General features: G+C 45.3%; 2 protein-coding genes across 7 annotated transcripts; one reads left to right on the forward strand and one right to left on the reverse strand.

The window, feature by feature from the left end:
• Positions 1-585: 585 nt before the first annotated feature.
• Positions 586-20045, reverse strand: LOC117218854 (DNA helicase MCM9). 3 transcript variants are annotated; one of them, XM_076521086.1, is made up of 11 exons: positions 19867-20045; positions 19659-19800; positions 19335-19496; positions 19135-19260; positions 18950-19056; positions 18579-18868; positions 18325-18482; positions 17365-17744; positions 17083-17292; positions 16771-16925; positions 16490-16683 (listed from the first exon to the last, which is right to left on the reverse strand). In XM_076521086.1, exons 1-11 carry the CDS (start codon positions 19959-19961, stop codon positions 16631-16633), a joined length of 1878 nt encoding a protein of 625 aa, XP_076377201.1. In that variant the 5' UTR covers positions 19962-20045; the 3' UTR covers positions 16490-16630. The 3 variants fall into 3 exon arrangements, with proteins under 3 accessions (XP_076377199.1, XP_076377200.1, XP_076377201.1); XM_076521084.1 differs by lacking the exons at positions 16490-16683; positions 16771-16925; positions 17083-17292; ... (5 more) ...; positions 19335-19496; positions 19659-19800 and adding exons at positions 586-990; positions 1397-1730; positions 2192-2415; ... (4 more) ...; positions 9211-9407; positions 10009-10227 and having other exon boundaries at positions 19867-20029; XM_076521085.1 differs by lacking the exons at positions 16490-16683; positions 16771-16925; positions 17083-17292; ... (6 more) ...; positions 19659-19800; positions 19867-20045 and adding exons at positions 586-990; positions 1397-1730; positions 2192-2415; ... (5 more) ...; positions 10009-10227; positions 10410-10637.
• On the forward strand, positions 12352-18574 carry Scamp (secretory carrier membrane protein). Of its 4 annotated transcripts, none has more exons than XM_033467548.2 (9): positions 12352-12573; positions 12988-13251; positions 13316-13376; positions 13462-13587; positions 13704-13860; positions 13938-14039; positions 14121-14247; positions 14800-14985; positions 18297-18574. In XM_033467548.2, the coding sequence occupies exons 1-8, from the start codon at positions 12517-12519 to the stop codon at positions 14962-14964; spliced, it is 1059 nt and encodes a 352-aa protein (XP_033323439.2). In that variant the 5' UTR covers positions 12352-12516; the 3' UTR covers positions 14965-14985; positions 18297-18574. The 4 variants fall into 4 exon arrangements, with proteins under 4 accessions (XP_033323439.2, XP_076377205.1, XP_076377203.1 ...); XM_076521090.1 differs by lacking the exon at positions 18297-18574 and adding an exon at positions 16153-16583; XM_076521089.1 differs by lacking the exon at positions 18297-18574 and adding an exon at positions 15642-16583 and having other exon boundaries at positions 12353-12573.
• Positions 20046-21103: the final 1058 nt, after the last annotated feature.

Raw genomic sequence — 21103 nt, forward strand, 5'->3', positions numbered from 1 at the left:
TATCAGTTATTTTTATACAACATTAAGAAGCCATAAATTCATCAATGAAAGAATTATTAATGAATTTATTAACGAATTTTCGGCCAGAAACTTTGCCTCGACGATTCGACGAGCTGGAAAGTCTCGTGCTCACGTTGCAGCATTGTATTTTTAGAACCGCGGCAAGACTGTAAAATAAAAACAAAATATCTCTGCTGCAGTGTTACGTAGTTCTCCAACCGACTGTTGAATTTGACAGATGGCGCGAGAAATCCTCTGATTTTTAGCGACGTCGGTGTCTCCGAACCGATGCCACATTCGAGATAACTTCGAATACCTTCAATTCGAGATAACTTAAATTGGCTGCGGTATACGAAAAGTTATCCTAACCGCGCCTTACACAGTTATACTCAATTATCCCAAACGACTGCACTTTGATGTAGCGATTTGAAAAATAATTGGAACGACGTGCTAGAAGTAATCTAATCTCGGCAACAATAGCACAACAGGTCTATTTCTATGTCCAATCTATAATCTATTCGTGCTCTGTGACACTCGTCACGCAGGTAATAAAAAAGACACTGTTACCGGAACCACACACGCTCGTTACTACTAAAATACTTCTTTTTTTTATTTGCTCATGTTATAGCTTGGAATATACAGCATCCGAACGAGAGAATCTGCGACCGTTGTAAAAAATAAAAACCTCGAGTCGCAACTGCCGTTCGCAACTGATAATTCTACGACTCTCGAGAACGAAATGCCAATATATCAACGCAAACAATACATCATCCCGTTGTTTCGACGACACCTGGTCGACTCAAGTCGGTGGTTCGTCGTCCTCCGGCCCGTCGATTTGGCCCAACTGGCTGGACACCAGTTCCCATTTCGACGTCCACGTGGGTCTCTCCATTTCCTGCGTGTTCACCTCCTCGATCAGGTTCATCAGCCTGACGAAAAACTCGTTCAGCTTCGCCGCGGTGCCCCGGCGTAGCTTATGGAAATTTCGATCTGCAACCAGAGGTCCCTCGGTTCGTTACGCGACTCGACAGATAAATAATAAGCGAAATGGAAACGGGCTACGAGACAGATTTCACGTGGGGTCGGGACGCGACGTACACCGTCCACGACTGTCGATAATATTAATAGAACGACACAATGTGTCCGGTGAATCGATATTTCTGGCGATCGCCCCGCGTGTCGTGCGCTGCCAACGTCGACGTGTGACAGTTATGCAGAAGATCCTAATCAAATATGCAACAACCAGATATGGATATTCATAACATGCCGTGACAGTTCGCGAGGCATTTGATCATCCGTTTAGCCTCTCCGCTTCGACCAACGACCAGCCGTCGGAACCGCGTAACAACCTGTCCCGGCAACCGGTTACGCAGATTACAATAGATCTCGTATTTACTGGAAGGATAAAAGGAACTTTTGATCCAGATGCTCTGCTGCGTGAGGCTGGCCATGAACCGTTTCGTGATCAGGCTCTGGCTCTCAGCGGTCATCGGTCTCAGCCGGGTGACGAACCGTAGCAGATACTCCAACACGTATCTGTTGCAGGGGGACAGCTTCTCGAGGCATCGTTGCGGCTTGGAGCCCCATACCACGACGAAACTCAGGCTATCTATGTCGAGCAGAGGCCTCTTCAAAGTCTCCAGCCAGTCGAACAGCAGCCCCGAGAGCACGTCCAAGTCGGTCTCCAATTGCAGCCTCTGCCAGGCTGTGGATCTATGATTCAGATCCGCCTGAAAATATACAGGGTGTCCCAAGAATGTCTCGCAATCCGGGAATGGCGGGTTCCCCGGATCATTCGAAGCAACTTCTTCCTTTACAAAAATGTTCTCCGAGACACCGTTAACGAGTTATTAACGAAAAACAGTGACCAATAAGAATCGAGCACGGCTGACGCGAGGCGGCCCAGCCAACCAGCGCACGAAGCCTAGTTCCGCTCATTGGCTCGATCGCCTCGCGCCAGCCGAGCTCGCCTCTCATTGGTCACTGTTCGTAACTCGTTAACGGTGCCTCGAAGAAAATTTTTGTAAAGGAAAAAGTTGCTTCAAATGACCTGAGGAACTCGCCACTTTCGGACTGCGAGACATTTTTGGGGCACCCTGTCGATCCCAAACAGCCATCTTCGAACAGCCTCTTCGAACTTTTAAGCGTCTACGCTAGGAGATGAACGTCTTGTTCGGGGTTAGCGTGTCACCTGGTAGTCCAACAATCGCTTCTTCGTCTTATCGGGCAAGGTAGCGTTGTCTCTGATCAGAGCTCTGATCGCCTCCTCGGTGCTGACACGTTCGAAAGCTGCGTTCTGAGCGGCAGCCTTCAGGTCCATGTGCGACTGGATCTCCTTGTAACAGTCGTTGTCTATGAGGTCCTGACAGTGAATCCCATCGCCGAGGACGTCGTCCACGCAGTTGTCGTCCAGACCTTCAACAAGCAACCCGTTAATTCGAACCTTCCGACCGGCGGTCGGATTTCTCTTCTTCTAGAAGAACTCGACTTCTAGGACGAAGTCACCTGGATACGTGGAGTCGCACGATGGAGTGTCCGGAGAGGTGCAGAACACGTCGCTCAACCGACCGATGTCGTCTGCCGTGTCCCGAGAAGACGCTTGACTGCCGCTGGCACAGGCCTTCGCCGAACCTGAATAATTATCGCGAATTGATTGCTCGTTCTGATAGGCCTAACGCCGTTAGTTTCTCTTCTTACTGGAGCAGTCGATGGACGAATCGGCGAGGGACTCGGCCCACGAGTAGGAGTGCCTGATGTTCCCCTTGCTGTTCCGCAGTCTCTCCAACACGTGGGAAATGAACTTTTGGGCGAACGACGAGCTGGACACCTCGAACTTGATCTCGCAGGGCGAGTTGTCCTCCTTGCAGTCGCAAAGCTGCAGGATTCGCTCGCAAATTGTGAAGACGATCTGGAGAATCGTTCGCACAAGTGTCAACGGAATCAATCCTCGTTATCGATCATTGTTCCCGAGTGGGCGAAACTACCGTCTAAGTTGGAAATGTCAATTCGTTGCACGCAGAGACTTTCCTCGAAGAGAATTTTCTATCAGATCGCCGCGATTCGAATCGTCTAATCAGGATCGCGAGGAGACAGTTCAACGCAGGAAATTAGAATTGTTCTGCGAAAGTTCGACCGGGAAACGTCGATTCGTTAAAATCGAGTAACTCCTTCGGGTTCCGAACGCAATTATTCATGAAGGAATAAACAGCGAATCGATAAAATACAAAATGACATTTTGATGGAAAAGCCGATGTGCTTCGCGCTCGTATTCATGAAGGAATAAGTAGCACACTGATCAAATATAAAACGGCATTACAAAACGGAGATACAAGTTGCTCTGTTTAATCAAATTTTTGCACAACATTGCACTGCCTACGGATTTCATTGTCCAAGGAAATTCGTAAAAGGGGCAGTCAAATGCGAGAGATTAAAGTTGTTCCGCGAACTCTGGCAATCCTTTGCACCCGAGAGAGTGCATCTCTAATTTTCCTTCAACTTCTAAACAAAAATGGACAGTTTGGGAAGAGGAGGTACGATTAATCGAGCCGTGCACCTAGTTTTTACGATAGTTGAAATTATCCATTTTTGTTCAGAAGCTGAAGAAAAATTTGGTGAGAATTTACTGTAATTAAAAAGCAGACAACAATGAAAACAATCGCTCGATTTGAATATAATTTCGCACAAGATCGCAGCGATACCATCGTCCAATCGGATTCACGGGTCGAGTGCGAAACGGAAATCGAACCTTCGGAATGTGTTTGAAGGTGCGCTGCTCGTATCCGTGCAGAACGTTGTGCTGCCTCTTGAGATGCGACTGGAGGCTGCATGGCTTGCGGTCGCCTATGCCGCTGCTCAAAGGGAACACTATCATCTGAGGAAGAACGAAATGCTCGAATTCCTGGATACAGAGTATCTGTCCCCGTGTCTGTATCGCGGACGGCCGTTTCATGCGAACGAACCTGATGGCGTCGTTCGCTCGCACACGTAGACTGTAAATAAGGTAGCACGCGATCAGAACGCCGGTTCTGCCTAGGCCTGAAAGAGCAATTTTTCTTCGTCAAGCGACGTCTCTGTCGTTAATCAAACCAAACGGGTGAAAGAAGGGATCAAGGAGAAGTGGGACTGCGCTCGCTAATAGATCGCTCCTTGGGATCTTTATTCACGTGCCGCGAGCCGTACGCACGAACGATCGAGATCCCGATGGAAATTTTCTTCAGACCCGAACTACACCGCGCGCTTCGCCTGCGGAATCGAAGATTTCCGCAGCACGAGAATTTTCCCTCCGCCCTCGGACAGTCTGTGATTCGTCGGAGCACAGTATTTCCGGCTCTATAATCGCGAATCGTCGATTCCCAATAAAGAAACTGACCTAACAGCTCCACTCTCGCTATTCCAACTGACTTCTGAGGTATTTCGACGTTTACTACAGTTTAGGGTTGATTAGCTCTCTGCGGAGTGGTTCGGGCCATTGGGTGATTCGTTTGAGAGATAATACAGGGTGTCCCAGAAATGTCTCGCAATCCGAAAGTGGCGGGTTCCTCAGGTCATTTGAAGCAACTTTTTCCTTTACAAAAATTTTCTCCGTGGCACCGTTAACGAGTTATCAACGAAAAACAGTGACCAATGAGAGGCGAGCTCGGCTGGTGCGAGGCGACCGAGCCAATGAGCGGTACTGGGCTTCGTGCGCTGGTTGGCTGGGCCGCCTCGCGTCAACCGTACTCGATTCTTATTGGTCACTGTTTTTCGTTAATAACTCGTTAACGGTGCCTCGGAGAACATTTTTGTAAAGGAAGAAGTTGCTTCAAATGATCTGAGGAACCCGCCATTTCCGGATTGCGAGATATTTTTGGGATACCCTGTAGACGCGTGCGGGCACCCGTATGTCAACGACTGTCCGAATAATCGCGCGGAATCGGTGCCTCTGCTATTCGTTCATAGCAATGACAAGATTATATTTATTCAAACTCTTTGTACGGTTATTTCAAATCGGTCGATTAAGGAAGTTTATACCTGAAAATTTCTCACAGAAAGATTTTTGCAACATCAGGAATTATGAATGGAAAAATCAGGAACCAGTCGTTTCGACCGGTTTTGGTAGTTCCAGCGTTAATTGAAGCAGCTCCGTATTCGTTCCCGCGTTATTTACGGCCACTGACCGCCGCTAATTCCAGCAGCAAATTACGTGCCAGTGAATCGGAACCGGATGCGGCAATCGTCGCCGACGAACTACCGGAACCAGCAAGAGTTATGAGGTATCCGGCCAGCATAACCGCGCTCGACGACATCGCGCCGCGTATTTCATTCGCGGACGTTTGGCCCGGGCTAACACCCGTCCGTTCTGCCGCAGCCTAATCCCGAGTTAGGCGCACGCGAGGCGCGCGCGGAACTTTCGGAACGAGATTAAATCGTCGCGCGACGATCCGCCGCCGGGAATTTCGTTCCGCGCGGAATTCCAGTCATACATTCCTCGCGATAAACGTCGCTGTTTCATGCTCGGCCGAAACGACCCGCGTAAATCATTCCGCGGAGCTCGGTACGGTTGATCCGCCTCGTTCGGTCCGCGCGATTCGCCGGGCCAAATTACCGCGGGGCAAAGTTCCATCAATAAAATGGAAAATGTTTTATAATTAAGCACCGGCATTCGTTGCATGCACACGTGAAAATGCACGAAAATATTGGATACCGCGAATGTAAAGGAAATTATTGTTCGCCTCTGCGCAAACCGAATGTACAGTAATGTCTCTCTAATTGAGATTGTCCACAAAAATGGACAATTTTGGGGGAGGAGATGCGATTGTTCTCGATCCTTGCGGTTCATTTTTATAGTCACGAATCGTCGACAACTATAAAAACGAGCTGCAAGGCTCGAATAATCGTATCTCTTATTCCCAAATTGTCCATTTTTGTGCACAATCTGAGCGTCAGTTAGGGAGACATTACTGTACTTTTTCTCAGGATCTCGCTTGGCCAAATGCTTGTCACCGAGCATCGCTTTTCTTGCACACCGTGTTCTTCAAGAATATGAATTAAGATCTGAATTTCAAATATTCTATTTATTCGATATCTGTCCAATGAAAAGTTATCAAGAGTTTTTATATTTGTAGCATTTTAAAAGGCTGGAGACGCGAGAGCGTCAAATCGACGACCGTTGCTCGTCTTTCCTTGTTTTTCCAGTTCGAAACACGGACACGAATCTTCCTCGTTTCCCATTGGTAAAACAACGGAAGATGACCAATGTCCGTCGATTTGACGTTCGCGTGCCTTCGGCCACAATCTCGTTTCTGTTTTTTTTCTTCAAATTAATTTGATAGCATCGCGTCTGGCGAAATACTTACTGCCAGGGGTGGTAAAGCCCCGAGGGAAATGTAATCTTTGTGAATGCCGAGTATGCACGGGGACCTCTTGGATAACCGATCGATCGACATAATCGAGTCGAGCGTATCGCGCTCGGGTTTCTGAACCTGTCGCGTGCGTGCGCACTATCGCCGTGATCTCTGCGGTTTTCTGAATCGCGGCTACGTTTTCCAACTTCCCTGTTTCCCGGTTCCCGGGCACCGCCACTCGTAAATAGAACCGCAGTTACGCCCCAATTCCTTATCCGACTTTATCTATTTTTCGTGCACATAAATCCACCGCGAGGAATTGAACCCGGCCGTGTTTACGACTGCCGAACACGCGGCCCCGCGTCGATCCGATTGACCGACCATGGACGCGAGTATTAAATGTCGATTAATAAAAGAAAAGAAAAAAGGGAGGGGGCGACGGTCGATCGCGGCCTAACCGAAAAGGCATTGTAATCCCCGTCGGCCGTCGATAGTGCCGCTACGCTGATTTGCATCGCCACGATTTTTGCCCGGTTCCCTCGGAAAGTTCAAGGGAGCTTATGCATAGCGAATGCAAAAATCCCGATGCACCGGCTCGACTCCGTGACACGCAATGCGCCAAAAGCACCGGTCTCGCGGCCGGGGTACGCGCGAAGCCCTTAGATCGATACGTTTAAAGGTTACAAATTGCTGATAAGGATGCACCCGGTGCGAGACCTTTGATAATTAGCCGGAACCCGTCGCTTCGATTAAGCGAGTGCACCGGTGCCGGAGTCGGCCGCGTTTTATTCGAACGACGAGCGCAATTTTATCCGTGCAATTTATTCGTTGCGTTATTCGGATAAAGCTTTATGCGATGTATTGCTCAAAGAATTTATCCGGAACGATAGTCGAATACTATTTTATTCGGTGAATTTATTCGAAACGATAGTCGAATAAAATTCTATTCGAAGAATTTATTCGAGTCATTATTCGAATAGAACTTTGTTCAAAGAATTTATTCGAGGCATTATTCGAATAGAACTTTACTCAAAGAATTTATTCGAAACGATAGTCGAATAAAACTTTGTTCGAAGAATTTATTCGAATAAAACTTTACTCAAAGAATTTATTCGAATCATTATTCGAATAAAATTTTATTCGAAACATTACTCGAATAAAATATTATTCGTACAATGCCGAACTCTGGCACCCTCGGGCACCCTGTGCAGAAAGCTCGACCGTAGCTTCGGCGAAACAGTTGCACAGGATTCGCGCGACCGCTTTCGAAAGATAATCTAGCATTCCTGGGAAACGCTGGCACGGATTGGGTCGGTGAAAAAAGATCGATTTACCAGCGTGACAGTGGATCGCTACTCTTCCTTCCTGCACCCCGAATGCCACGACCTTGACCATGTCCAGAAGCTTGCCCATGGTCGCGTCCCCGTAGTCCTTCAACGCGAAATTGTAATAGTAAACTGCAACAGATCCGTGGTAGGGTGTGCTGTTCAGAGAGACCTTGAGGGAAGCTTTCTCGGGGTGGAGGAGACAGCACGCGCGCGGTTGCTAAGTCCGCGACCATCAGAAAACTTTCGTTTCGTGGATACGCAGAGACTGACTTTGCTGCATTGCATGTTCCGCCCGCGAGCATGTTTCGATTCGACGAGCAGGTTCCGGTTCGACCGGCTCGCAAGGACAAACCACCCCCCGTCGATCGACTCGATTCCATTCTTAAGCAGCTGCTATCCTAACGCGCCGCCGATATGAAGCTTTCTATCATTTCCCATCGACGTTCTATTTACGACCGGGGCTCTGCCAGTTGTTAATCCGCGAGGGGAGGAACAGTCGACGCCAATGAATGCGAAGCTGCGAGAACGGGGATTGGAGGGGGATAAAAATACACCGGAAAAGGGTATCGCGCCGCGGAGAAATTCAATTGCTGCTTTATTTCAACGGAATCGCGCGAAACTGGGCCACGGAAGGGTGACAAGTCGATCAAGTCCGCCGTCGTTTTCTGGTTTATTTTGCTAGACTGGTATCGAGGGGGTGAAGAGAGCTCGAATACCATACTTATAGTCTAATGACCGTAATTCATGGTCGAGTCTTATCCGAGAAACACGGAGTGTTATTGTTTACTAACACGTGTATTGTTCACTGACCAAATTTGTTGTTAACATAATTTAGGGTTAAGATATATTGTAGTAACTATACAATTTACTTCACTTGGTTGTTTTAACATTTTGGTATGAATAAAATTACATATTAGTACATGAGTCAACATTTTCAGAAATATGTGACTTATGTCACTATCATTCTAACTCATCCATTTATAAGATCGTCTTCAGCATGGTCTTATCACTATATAGACAGTAGATTAACACTAGAATTTCAGATCATAAAGATAGAATTTATTCATTTATTATATTCATTTATTCAATACGTGTGTTTATATTACAATAACACTCGTTAAAAATCAGGATGAATCTCCTATTGTTATTTCTATAAACTGTTACAAAACAGCTGCTTTTAGAGCTCCGTAAATCTAGCGTTAAGGCGCCACCTAAATTAATTCTCTCAGTAATTTGATATTGCATGATTCAGTAATTTAAGATTCTTCAGAATTTCAGTAATTTCTCCCCAATTGACGCTCAGCTCGTACACAAAAATTGACAATTTGGGAATAATCGTACCTCTCCTTTTCCTAAATTATCGATTTTTGTCTCCAAGTTGAGCATCAATTAAGGAGAATTTACTGTTTCTTGCGAACGAATCTAAGACGATCTTCGAAACAAGACTCGACCATGACTGCAGCCCTGAGATTGTTCTTCTTCCGCTCTTCTATTCGCCGAGCGTCCGAGGATCTTTGTCGACATCGTCGAAAGGCAACAATGCCCGAATAAATACCTACTGCCATTTTTCATGAAGACGTTGGGATCGTAAGTGAAACCGCTGGGCTCGAGCGGGCCGCCGCAGCTCGCATGTTCTCCCGGCGTTTGCAGGTTTATTATGGTTTTTATGCTCCACCCTTGAAACTGCGCAATTATATCTTTTTTGATCATTTGCCCGGTGTTCGGCCGCGCCATCGCGAGAACGTCGTCCGTCACCCTGAGGAACGAACAACCCTTACAACCGTATCCACCTCGGTTCGTCGTGGCACGGGAAAAAAGGAAGAGGAGAAGAAACGATCGGGACGAGCCGAACTTACGTCATTCTGCATTTAATAGCGGAAAATTTCGGCGGAAAATCGATGCCGGCGAACTGATCCCACGCCATTACATACATGTATTTAACAATGTTATATATTCCGTCACGCGGGATTGAGTTTAATTTCGTCCATTCGAAGCGAATCGTCCCGCGATTAGAATCGATTAAGTCGAGCAATTAGAATCGAATCGAACGTTCTGTGACTTATTTATTTATTTATTATCGTCGTTGTACCAGACAATAGTCCTCGCGCGAGAAAGAACAGCAATTTTATTAATTCGCGAGAGTGGAAGAATCTTCGAGAAGAATTTCGAGCCGATTTTCCGAGGAACGTCCGAGGTCGTTGATTTCAGGATTCGACGAAGGAGACAGCGAGCTATTCGCGGGCAGGCTTGACTTTTTAATTTTTATGACTCGACTCTCGACTCTCTTGTTCCTTTTCAATTTTTAGTCATTCGAAGGACGCGGACAGGGTTTGCGGAGATTTCAGCGGGAGCCTTACCAATGCGAAAAGATGTTCTGTATCGCCATGTGCACCGGCTGCCATGCTCTCGGGTTCTCATACTTGCACCTGGATCCGCCGCAGAAGATCGCGCACTGTATGGCCGGCGGCGTGTACTTCCGCAAGTTCTCCGAGAATTTATTGTAACCGGCCTGGACATCGAACAGATCCACTTGGCCCGCGAGAACACCGGCCGGCACCAGCGATGTGACATCCATTCTGCAATCGTTCAATCGCATTTCAATGGCTCCGTCGAACGCCTAGCGATCCCTCCGCGATCCCCGCGACATTTCCACGATCGATCCACGGCGCGACTTGTTCGCCGAAAATTTGCCGGTTTACATTCGCCGGTGGTTCCGATAATTTCGAACCGGTTCGCAACAACCTGGTAGCGCACTTACGTGTATGAGAATCGTCACGCGCTTCCCATCCATCTCATCGCCGTCGGATTTTAAATCTCCCCCGAATCCCACCCCCGGCGCTCCCGATCGATCGCGTTCGATAAATCCAGCAGAACTTTCTTCAGACGGTTCTCTTTATTGAGGAACGCGCGGCAGATCGTGATGATCAATGCGAAAAAGCACTTTGCGTACTGGGGTAAGCGCATAGCGACTGCTACTCCCGATACGATTACACTACTTTATCTATTGTTCTATCACCGTGATTGCGCCTGCGTCAGGTTCACTGACTACGGGACCGCTTCCGTCCCATTCCGCCCCGATCGCAACACGTCGACCCTCGGCGTTAAGCAGAACCATCCCTAAACTATGTTTCGACCAGCAAATTATTCCGTTTTACGGACAAGGCGCACGATTTTCGGATAACAACGACAACCGCGGACGAAAACGAAGCGCCTCTAAGTAAAATGAAAGCGGAATTTTGTTCGGTTCAGGGTCGAAGATCGTGCCGCTTTGATAAAGAGGGTTCTACTTCGGCGTTCTACCCTCCCTGTTGTCATAGATATCTAACAACGGCACGAAGATCGCGCGTACGAATAATTGCTTCGCGAAACGATCAATAGCTTTTGCGACTTTTCTTTACGTTTTTCCATCGCGAAGACCGACGCGCAGCAAACGATCAATAATATTTGCTACGGTTCCATTCGCGCTGTAACTTCTTGCGAGGATCGAAGATGCAAATGTAAATCGGCAAGATACTTGCAGCAGAAGTTGTATTCGTATATGTAATAACTGTGATTTTATCGGAGTCGCATCGGTGAAAGTATGTTGGAACTTTCTTGCTAATGCGGTTGCACTCAAATGCAGCAATTCTGCGTTCAATTCGTTCAATTCTGCGAAATTCTTGCAGAGAACGATCAATAATATTTGCTTCTGTTCCATTCGCGCTGTAACTTCTTGCGAGGATCGAAGATGCAAATGTAAATCGGCAAGATACTTGCAGCAGAAGTTGTACTCGTACGTGTGATAACTGTGATTTTATCGGAGTCGCATAGGTGAAAGAATATTGGAACTTTCTTGCTAATTCGGTTGCACTCGAATGCAGCAATTCTGCGTTCAATTCGTTCAATTCTGCGAAATTCTTGCAGAGAACGCGAGCAACGATATTTGCTCCCTGTCTTTTCACATTGCAACTTCTTTCTGCGAAGACTAACGCTGCAGATCGATCGATTAAATCTCACAGAATACTAAAAAACTTAATTCGAACTTATCAAATCGCATTTATCGATTCTGCTATGCAGTCGATAAATTCCATTCATCCGTACTCAAGTCACAGACTGGAATTCTATCATCTTCATCGTTCATCGTCAAATCGTGATCTACAAGTTGATGCACTTCGTTCGCGTGCATCGTTATCCTGGAAATTGCATCACGCGCATCGTAATTGCAGCAGAAAATAGCTGCAGCGTGCAGAAAATCTGTGTGAATTTTTGTCGGGCTATGCACGGAACAACAAAAGAAAAAGGAACGAAGAAGGTAGAGGTAAAAACCAGCGATTTCGATGCAGAAAAATTCTGTGCTTGTGAAATCATTCGTCGCTGATGCGAACAGCGGCGGTAAGGTAGCGAACGGGGCGCGGCGGCACATCAAAGCGAGGCGTCTACCTGTGCATTCTGCATCCATGACTCATCGGTCCGACGAAGGTTGGGCCCGTTTAAATCGCCGGTATTTAAAGTCCCTCGGTTCTCTGGCTTCGCCGAATGAAATATCGTCGAGCGAAATTTCGCCGAACGGAAACATCGTCGAATCAGCTCCGAAACGAATTTCTCTGGACAATTCCGTGCGCCGTTTCACGTCACGTTGGGGACGACGTTTAATATCGAACTCGGCGTTGTGGAAGGAGCCTAAGATGACTAATTATAGACGTGGCAGCAGTTCCTTTCGCGGCTGATAAGCCGTGCGGCTAGTGTGCCGGCGATACCGTATGAAACCGCAGCGCAATGGATCATCAAGTGTAGACAAGTTTAGATAAGATTATTTTGAGTGTGTTGAGGTCTTGTTAATTTTCAACGCGGTATATCGGAGCGAGACTCGGCGGACAGCGACGACAATGTCTGGCTTTGACGAGAATCCGTTCGGGGCGCCGAACATCAACGACCCGTTTTCGGTGAGTCAGAGGAACTCGATGTTACGTTCAATATTGCATGCAGAACTGTCAAATGGAAATTAAGTATATGTAATTGAATTACTGTGCATCCGTCGGCACGCTCGCCGCGCCTCGGCTATCAATTAATTAATTACAATTGGGAATTTCGGTCGCATCGGTATTTACGTGCGCGTTCCTTATCTATACCAGGAATGACTGACGGAAAATTTTTTTGGAGCATAATAGAGCTGCTAATGAAAGCATTACATTATACGATCTAACAATTGCCAGTTTGTTTGTTTCTGTGCTATCAGCATTTCTTTTCAATGACTCATTATTCCATAAATAGAATTTTCTTTTGTGTATTTTCAACCCTTCTATCTAATCATTGTTCCTTTTATTGCCGAGCAATAACTATTGTTTTCTTGCTATCAGGATCCCTCAATTAGGAGAGCTGTCACCTCTACTCCAGTCAGTAGAGGCTTGGAGGATTATAATCCCTTCGCGGAACAAGGAACACAAGGTACAGCACAAGTCAGAGGTGCCTCGAATCCTCCCATTTACGGAGGACTCGGATCGACCCAACAGCCTGCTACGCTTCCAACTTCTAACCAGGAGGCTCCACCACCTGCCTACGCGCGTACACCCCAGCAGGCCGTCAATGCAGCACTAGGGAGCAACATATCTCCTCCTTTAGAAGTAAGTTCCCTTAAATCCTTGTATTCGATGACAGCTCATTGCGAAACATTGGTAATTTCTCCAGCGAAGACCGGAGCCAGAATGGAAAACAAGGACAGAAGAAGACATGAGAAATGCCTACTACCGTAAGCCAAATTAATAAATGCTAAACATTGAATTAATTCTCCCCGAGCTGTGTTACATAGTAATGACAAATTCCTAATATTTCAGCAAAGCGGAATTGGCCACCGTTACCTGACAAGTGTTGCTTCCAACCATGCTTCTATCAAGACATCGAGGTGGAAATTCATTCAGACTTTCAGAATACAGTCAGACAACTCTACAGATTATGGATGTGTAAGATAATATGGAATAATAATTTCGAATAATTGAAATACTAATCGTAACATAACAATTGCGAATTTTCTTGGAAGCACAATCCATGTATTTTCTCGTTTCTATATTGATTACAGTCCATGGCTGTGTTCTATTGCTGAACGTTATCGGTGGATTCGTGCTGTTGCTAAAAGACGGAGAATTCTCAATGTTCGGTCTCGGAATCTTGTACCTTATACTATTCACACCGTTCTCGTTTCTATGCTGGTTCCGACCGGCTTACAGAGCCTTCAAGTAAGCACTTTTACTTGTTCAAAGGGAACAATTAAATTACCACAATGAAATTCTATTAAATAATCGTCCCCTTTCAGACACGACAGTTCGTTCAACTTTATGGTATTCTTCGTCGTCTTCTTCTTTCAATTAATAGTAACAGCGATACAGTCTATAGGCATTCCTGGCGCTGGAACTTGGTAAGCGTCCAATCTTCTTTTTTTTTTCAAAATCAATAAATTCCGCTGCATTCAGATTTACTATAACTTGCGCAATTTTAGCGGTATAATAACAGCTATTAAGATGTTCGATAAGTCGCCCTCGGGGATCTTTATCGGCATACTGCTACTCTTCGTTGCCTTTACTTTCGCCATCGCTGCAGCCGGCGATCTTCTATTGTTGACTAAGGTAAGTCCAAAAATTCATTTCTCTAAAAATATAAATTGCTACTCCTCGAACTATATATTACCAGCTTCGGAATATTATCTGCCAGCGTTAATAGCTTCCACAATTATTTTCATAATTTTATTAAATGCTCGAAACTCCGAAATCTTCGAATATCAAGCTATGCATTATTTTAACCCTTATAATTTCGACCCTTTGAACAAAACTGTTGATAATTATGGTACTTTCGACATCAACAATCTCTGTTTCATAAAATCTGCATCCATACGATCTTTTATCAAATTTTATTTAGTCCAGTTATTTCTAATGTCCCATTTTATGTTTTCTTCTACCTCGCGAATAAATAGTTTAAGTTTCTGGTAGAACAAAATGAATATTTTTACGTGATTATATTATATTATAGTATTATATTATAGTATTACATGATTATATTATAGTATTATATTATAGTATTACGTGATTATATTATAGTATTTCTGTGGGTGCAAACGGGGGGATTAGCTCTTCTAGCAAGGGTTGCTCGAGCACCCGTATAATCATCCGTGTATTTCGCAGATCCATCGTATCTATCGTTCGTCGGACGCCAGCGTTTCGAAAGCACAACAGGAATTCACCACGACTTTCTTGCGCAACGAGCACGTGCAAAACGCAGCGAGCAACATGGCTGCGTCTGCTGTTCGCGCCCAAATGTCGAACGCTGCCGATCAGCCCCGTTATTAATGCAGTCGCGACGCTCTTCAGGTATCCTGATGTCTTTTTGCCGTTCAGTAAAACCGATAGAGAAAACCTAGTGTACCCTGACCGCAGAGAGAGCCGTGCACTGCCGTGAGACTTTCGAACGGTCCCGCGGGAATACATAATTCTATTATTGAGATCGGGACGCTGTAGCACCGTTTTCGTTCGCGTTTCTAGAAACCATAACTGTGCATGCTTTCTTCGTCGGGTCGCGATCAAAACGAGAAAGGAAATGGAAATGTCGAGCCGCGTAATTTATTGAGCAAAATTCCTTAACGCGCGCGTAATCCGCGGACGACCGCTTGCCCGCATTAACGCCTTTACTGCTCTTTTCGTTTCGTTTCGTTTCGTAACACAGTATTTCAGATCCGATTAACAGGCAGTGTCCGTGTGTATGTGTGTGTGGGTTGTGGCTGGGTGGATGGGTGTGTATTTTACGTGTGGCCGCGTGTGCGTGTGTGTCTAATCTACGAGACGAGTGTATTATTGTTTCTTTCCTTGTTTCGTTTTTTTTTTTCATTCACCGTGTCGCGAGACAATCGACAATTCGTCTACCATAAGGACTGCGTGTCTATTAATCATTCATATCACCGTTCTTTTATGTTAATCGCTTCTTATATACGTATTATATATACATATAATTGCTAGCTTTTGTATTTTAGTGGCACCTGTTCACGATGCTACGACGATCGCGCGAGCGATTCTCGAACGGGAATACGCACCCCCTCGGTTCTTGCTGAAAATCAAAATAACTCGAACAGCCGTGTCCACGAGTGTAGAGTTTAATTGTTCCGACATTGTTGACCGATTAATCGTTAATTTAATGATGAATTATACTGAAACGTCGGTGTCCTCTTTAATCTTCTCTCCCACCGATATACGTCCTGTGGAAACACTCCTTGCAATGTGTAATATATTATATACATATACATATATACGTATGTATATCTTATACGTATATGCATATATAAGATATATATAAATATATGCATATTTTTCTTTATCGAGGTGTTATTTGGATCGTCCTCGGGGAGAACGTTCTGTCAAAGTCTAACGGACACTATCTCTCGCTCTCTCCATCTCTCTCTCACTCTCTCTCTCTCTATCTCTCGTATGTGTCCACCATCCGTCGCATGTTTGATCGTTTATTAACGAACGATGACTTATTTATAGACTACGGAAACGTTGGGTTAGATCGTTGCTGTTACATTAACCGGTTGTATCTGATCGTCTCAAGTCCAAACTCGGATGCGTTCCAAGAATGGGAAAATACCGTTGTGGTCGGTTCAAGAGCCTTTTGTTCAACCGTGACTCGAATCGAACGGAATCCGCCGCGCCGAGATCTATTTTTTCTTTCATTTTGCACGCGAGACAATGGGTTAAAAAGAAATTCATCGAGCCGATGATTCCTGGTAATCAGCATGTTTGTTGCGTCACGCGGTCGAAACGAGGTGAGAAATTCGTTCTCGTACGAAATACACGGTTACGAGAGGAACGTACGTGACGAAGGTTGTTTAAATTTTATAAATACGCTGGTATATTTGTACTTATGTAAGCAGTATAGAAAGAACGAACTAATAAAAATGATTTTAGTTTACACAGAACGCGCGGCATTCTCTCTTCCGTTGGAAACGTTACCGCCGCGGCGATCTCACAATAAATTCGACAATCGTTCCAGTCCGATGGTTCTCAGTATTGTTTCACCTGTAATCAGAACGTTTAACGCCTATCGATCTTCGTCTCTCGCCGCGAGCCAGCTTGTTAGAGTAATCGACGTGAATTATGTTATACCTTCGGCTCGGTACGCCGCCATTGGATCATCCGGAAACGAGCAGCCGGGATCGACCTCGTTCGAGCTTCCGGTACCGATCAGCTTCACCACGAATACGGCGTCCATCAGTTCGATTTTCGATTTGTACATCAGCTTCGCGTGACCTTCGGCCAGTCTGAGGAACATTTGTAATCGCATTTGTACCTGTTTAAGCGAGCAAAGCCGAGCTAAGATAGCACCGAGCGCGCACAAAGAGCCGATTCGCCGACACCAGTACAAAGAAATCATTTATCGTGCGACAAAGGAGATAATCGACGATCAGATCGTGATACCTGATAAGGCTATCGAGTAATCGCACCGTTGTCCGTTCCTCCCTTCTTTCTGGCCGAGCTCTGTGATAGAGATAAGTGGCTCTGAGCACCAGCTCCGCCTCCTTAGTGATTTCCGGTTGCAACGAGTGTACGTGAGACAAATACTCCCGCAAGGACTCCTCCTTCCATATACCCTCGGACTTTAGCAATTCGATATGATTGTTCGAGTCTCTGGCGAAACGAAGCTCGATTAGAATCAAGAAAGACGACGACGACGATCCCGAGCAGCGGTTCTTTAATTACATTTGCGCCGACTCCTCTCCGGTCTCGCAAGCCGCTTTCAGAATGTGGCCGGACGTCAGCCTGTCCCATTCCTCGTTCCTGTTGTCCTTCAACAACAATATCAGATCGAATCTCGACAAGAGTGGATCGCCAAGCTTCGTCTCCCATTCTTGATCCTCGTCGAACTGGCCGCCGCTCGGGTTGATCGCCGCGATCACCGAGCATCTAGAGTTCAGCGTGCTGACTAACCCAGCTTTCGCAATGGATATCGTTTGCTGCTCCATCGCCTCGTGAACAGAGGTTCTGTCTTGGGTGCTCATTGTCGTGAACTCGTCCACGCAGCAGACACCGCCGTCGGCTAACACCAACGCTCCAGCTTCCAAATGCCAGCCGTCCGAGTCCTGCTTGTACTTAAGTATCTTATCTTGTTGCTTTCGACACGTTCGCTCTGTTAGAATCCTTCGTCGTCTCTCGAGTAGGGTAACACTTCGCTCGAGAACAGCATCCGAGAAGATGCTAAGATTTAGACGGCTCGGAAGAGGTGTTACTGTACTCTGTTGTTATTTAACCCCTTGGGCACATTTTTGACGAACGAAACTTGTCTCAAGCACTTGTTGTTTTGCCTAGATTACGCGGATGGCGAGTCTAATTCGTATAATTAAATTATATCTGTTCCAAACGCAAGAATTTTTTCAAATGAATTTGTACCCAAGGGGTTGACGCCTTGGGGGTGCGTCTAGCACAGGCGAAGACTATGGTAGCTGGAACTGTGCCTCGAGATTAGGAAAATCGAACGTGGTACTTCGTGAAATCGGCATCTCTTTCGAATCTCTGTAAATCCCCAAGGTGCTAACGAGAAGCCGAAGGACACCGGCGAACGTGTTAATTTTTGTGTTGATTGTTACCAAGATGACACTCGAATTTCTCGTATGTTAAACCGATGATTATTTTAGGCGAGGAATTTCGTGGGAGATTACTAACTCTGATGGCAGTTGCCGTAAGCCCGGCTGCGGTTGATCCGATACCAGTTGTTAGCACCGATCGCATAGCCAACCGGTACGCTGCACGAAGCAACTGGGACTTGCCAGTCCCTGGATCGCCGATCAAAAGAAGATGCGGCTCGCCTCGCACCCTTGTCCCTTTATTTTTGTACGAATACGAATGTGAGCTTTTGTACTCGGAATATAGTATAAAGTAACGTAAAGTAATGTAAAGTTAATGCGACGGATAATCACCGCTCTCGTTAGTCTTTGGAACACCCCCGGCTAGGACCACTGCTAATGCTAGCTTCGCGATATACATTCCATAAAGTTGCGGACAAATCGATGCTATGATATTGTCTCTGCCGAGCAGAGGATTGTCGTGGTATTTTTCCCAATAACTTAGGAACACATCTTTCACCTCCTGACTCGAGATCGACTCTGATACTTTGCGTCTCACCGAGATAGAGTTTGCTAGCATTAAGGTTGTTGCCTCTAAACGTTCACCGACTTCCAGAGGACCCCAGACTCTTATTATTATACCGCTAAAATTGTATTACAGTTAATTATGGTAGCAACTTGTTATCCACATGGAGATTTTTGTACAACATGCAGCGATCGTTCACCTGATTTCAACGTTATCTCCGGGTCTACATTTATCTACCAAATCATCCAGCAACATGATCTGCAGCTCTTCGGCAAGAGTTCTACTAGTGTCTACTTTACCTTTTTCCTAATCGAAAGTACTTAGAAGTTAGCGAAGAGTGTGTAAAAGATGCAATAGAGATTGAAACTGGATATAATAACTAACTTGTAGTCTTATTTCCTGGCAATCAGAAGAGTCTTCTGGATCAAAATTTGCCTGTGGTTTTACATTTGGTACATGACATGCTTCGCATTCTGTGGTTTCTGGGAACGATTGTGTCTCCCATTCGTACTAAAATGCAAGGGTTACGCGTATTACCAGTTGTTGGAAGATAATGCACAAGAATTGCAGTGTACTCTACTAACTTTTAGAACAGTGGTGTGTTTACACTTCTTGCAGTTATACTTTTGTACAGTTTTTAATACTGCTGGTTGCGACACTCTCACCGCAATACCACTTATGGACACCAGGTGCCCAATTTGACCTTGGTCAACTGTGAATGGCACAGCAGTAACTCTGACATGAACCTATTCAGGATAGGTAAGATAAAACGAATAGATTATAAATTATTGAATTAGTACAAAAGTTTGATGGAAATAATTTAGTAACACGGTGCAGTCCATCCGTGTCTCACAAAAACCCATCAAAACATCTGTACTCTTTCAATGATTAAAACATGCTGTAATTACTTTTCGTTTTACAATTTGTTCTGCTTTTGCAATTTCCTCCTGAACTTTTATCATGTCGTCGTCGCACAGAGGCAAATAATACCTAGGATATTGTAAAATTTTCTGTGCCACATTGATATCAGTTTCAAACAATGACACAAAGCTGCAAAGTAATAACGTTCGAATTTGGACCGTTCTTCGATGGTGATAATATGCTAAGAGTACTTACTTTACGTGGATAGAGTAGAAGACATCGACATCGGGTTCGTCTAGGATTTCATCCAGCTGTTCCCGGTGATTTTCTAGCAAATATTCTTTAATCATTTTTAAATTATGTTTACACTCACGACCTCAAAGTTACGTTCGCACAGGTCACACGACTTTTAATTATGGTTTCCAGTGCCGGTTCCCGCCGAGCAGCTAAAGTGGCGCACCTGCGGAATCGGCTGAACTAATTTGCAGAGTGGTGGGGGAAAGTAAGGAGATTAGTCCTGAACTCATTCGGTACACTTTTGATTCAATCAGTCATTAAATAGCGTCAAAAATTCGTAGCTCAAAGGTTTTGGGCTCGTTAGAAAGAGGAAACTTTACGCTTCAAGGTGATATTAGTTTCATTCGCGAACAAAATTTATTGCGTTTCCCAAAGGTCGGCAAAGTTGAATTTTTGGCAAGAAGAAAGTACTACTAGAAAAAGTGCTACTGCAAAGATCTCAGCGATCTCAGACCAAAATAACAAAAATATTCTCAAAACATAGACTCTGCTTTTCAAAACGAGATAAAAATCATCGCGATACGATCATTTTCAACAAAGTTATAGGCCTTTGAAGTTTGTCAAACATCGACTAATTTTGCTGTCTCGTTTCGGGTCCCCAGAAGGCGGTCCACTATCGATTCAAATGGCTACAGAATGGCACCAAAAAATGGTAGATCAATATTTTTTAGCTCGTTGGAAAGAGGAGACTTTCCTCTTTGAAACCACTTTACTTTCGTTCTAGGAAAAAATTTTTTGTGCATCGGAGAGATCTGCAAAGTTGTACTTCGTTCGAACAAAGAAAAGAGTAGTTCCGTTCAATGCCAACTACTTACGCTTTGAAATCGTCGATTTAATTTTTCCAGAAGAAAAAGAAAATGCAAATGCTACCGTATAAAGTACTGTTAAACCACGACTTCATGGATTTTCGGGATCATTCGCTAGGTCCTTATCCATTCGCCACGCTTGTCCTTATTTATTTGCATGTTGACTCATGAACGCCGATGGGAGGTAATTACAAACAACGTTATCGACGTTTCCCGGCCAGTGAATCGGGTATTTTCGCAAATGTCAACGGTGTAACGTGTCCCAGCCGCAGTTTGCATAGCCATCTTTCATTCAGCATAATGGACGCTTGTCTAGCCATCGTGTTGCGCCTATTATTAACCGTGGACCGTACGCCATTGTACGATATCGAATTTTCTGACAGCGTTAA

The sequence above is a fragment of the Megalopta genalis genome, chromosome 4, assembly GCF_051020955.1.
Source record: "Megalopta genalis isolate 19385.01 chromosome 4, iyMegGena1_principal, whole genome shotgun sequence".
Classification (NCBI taxonomy): Eukaryota; Metazoa; Arthropoda; class Insecta; order Hymenoptera; family Halictidae; genus Megalopta; species Megalopta genalis.

Excerpts from the sequence above, each read along its gene's own strand:
- Scamp (XM_033467548.2), top strand. The coding sequence starts at position 12,517 with ATGTCTGGCTTTGACGAGAATCCGTTCGGGGCGCCGAACATCAACGAC. Across the intron at positions 12,574-12,987 it reads ACATCAACGACCCGTTTTCG|GATCCCTCAATTAGGAGAGC; the intron begins GTGAGTCAGAGG and ends TCTTGCTATCAG. Across the intron at positions 14,248-14,799 it reads ATCTTCTATTGTTGACTAAG|ATCCATCGTATCTATCGTTC; the intron begins GTAAGTCCAAAA and ends TGTATTTCGCAG.
- LOC117218854 (XM_076521084.1), bottom strand. The coding sequence starts at position 19,961 with ATGATTAAAGAATATTTGCTAGAAAATCACCGGGAACAGCTGGATGAA. Across the intron at positions 10,228-19,866 it reads TTCTACTCTATCCACGTAAA|AATGGATGTCACATCGCTGG; the intron begins GTAAGTACTCTT and ends GAACGATTGCAG. Across the intron at positions 1,731-2,191 it reads AGCGATTGTTGGACTACCAG|GCGGATCTGAATCATAGATC; the intron begins GTGACACGCTAA and ends GTATATTTTCAG.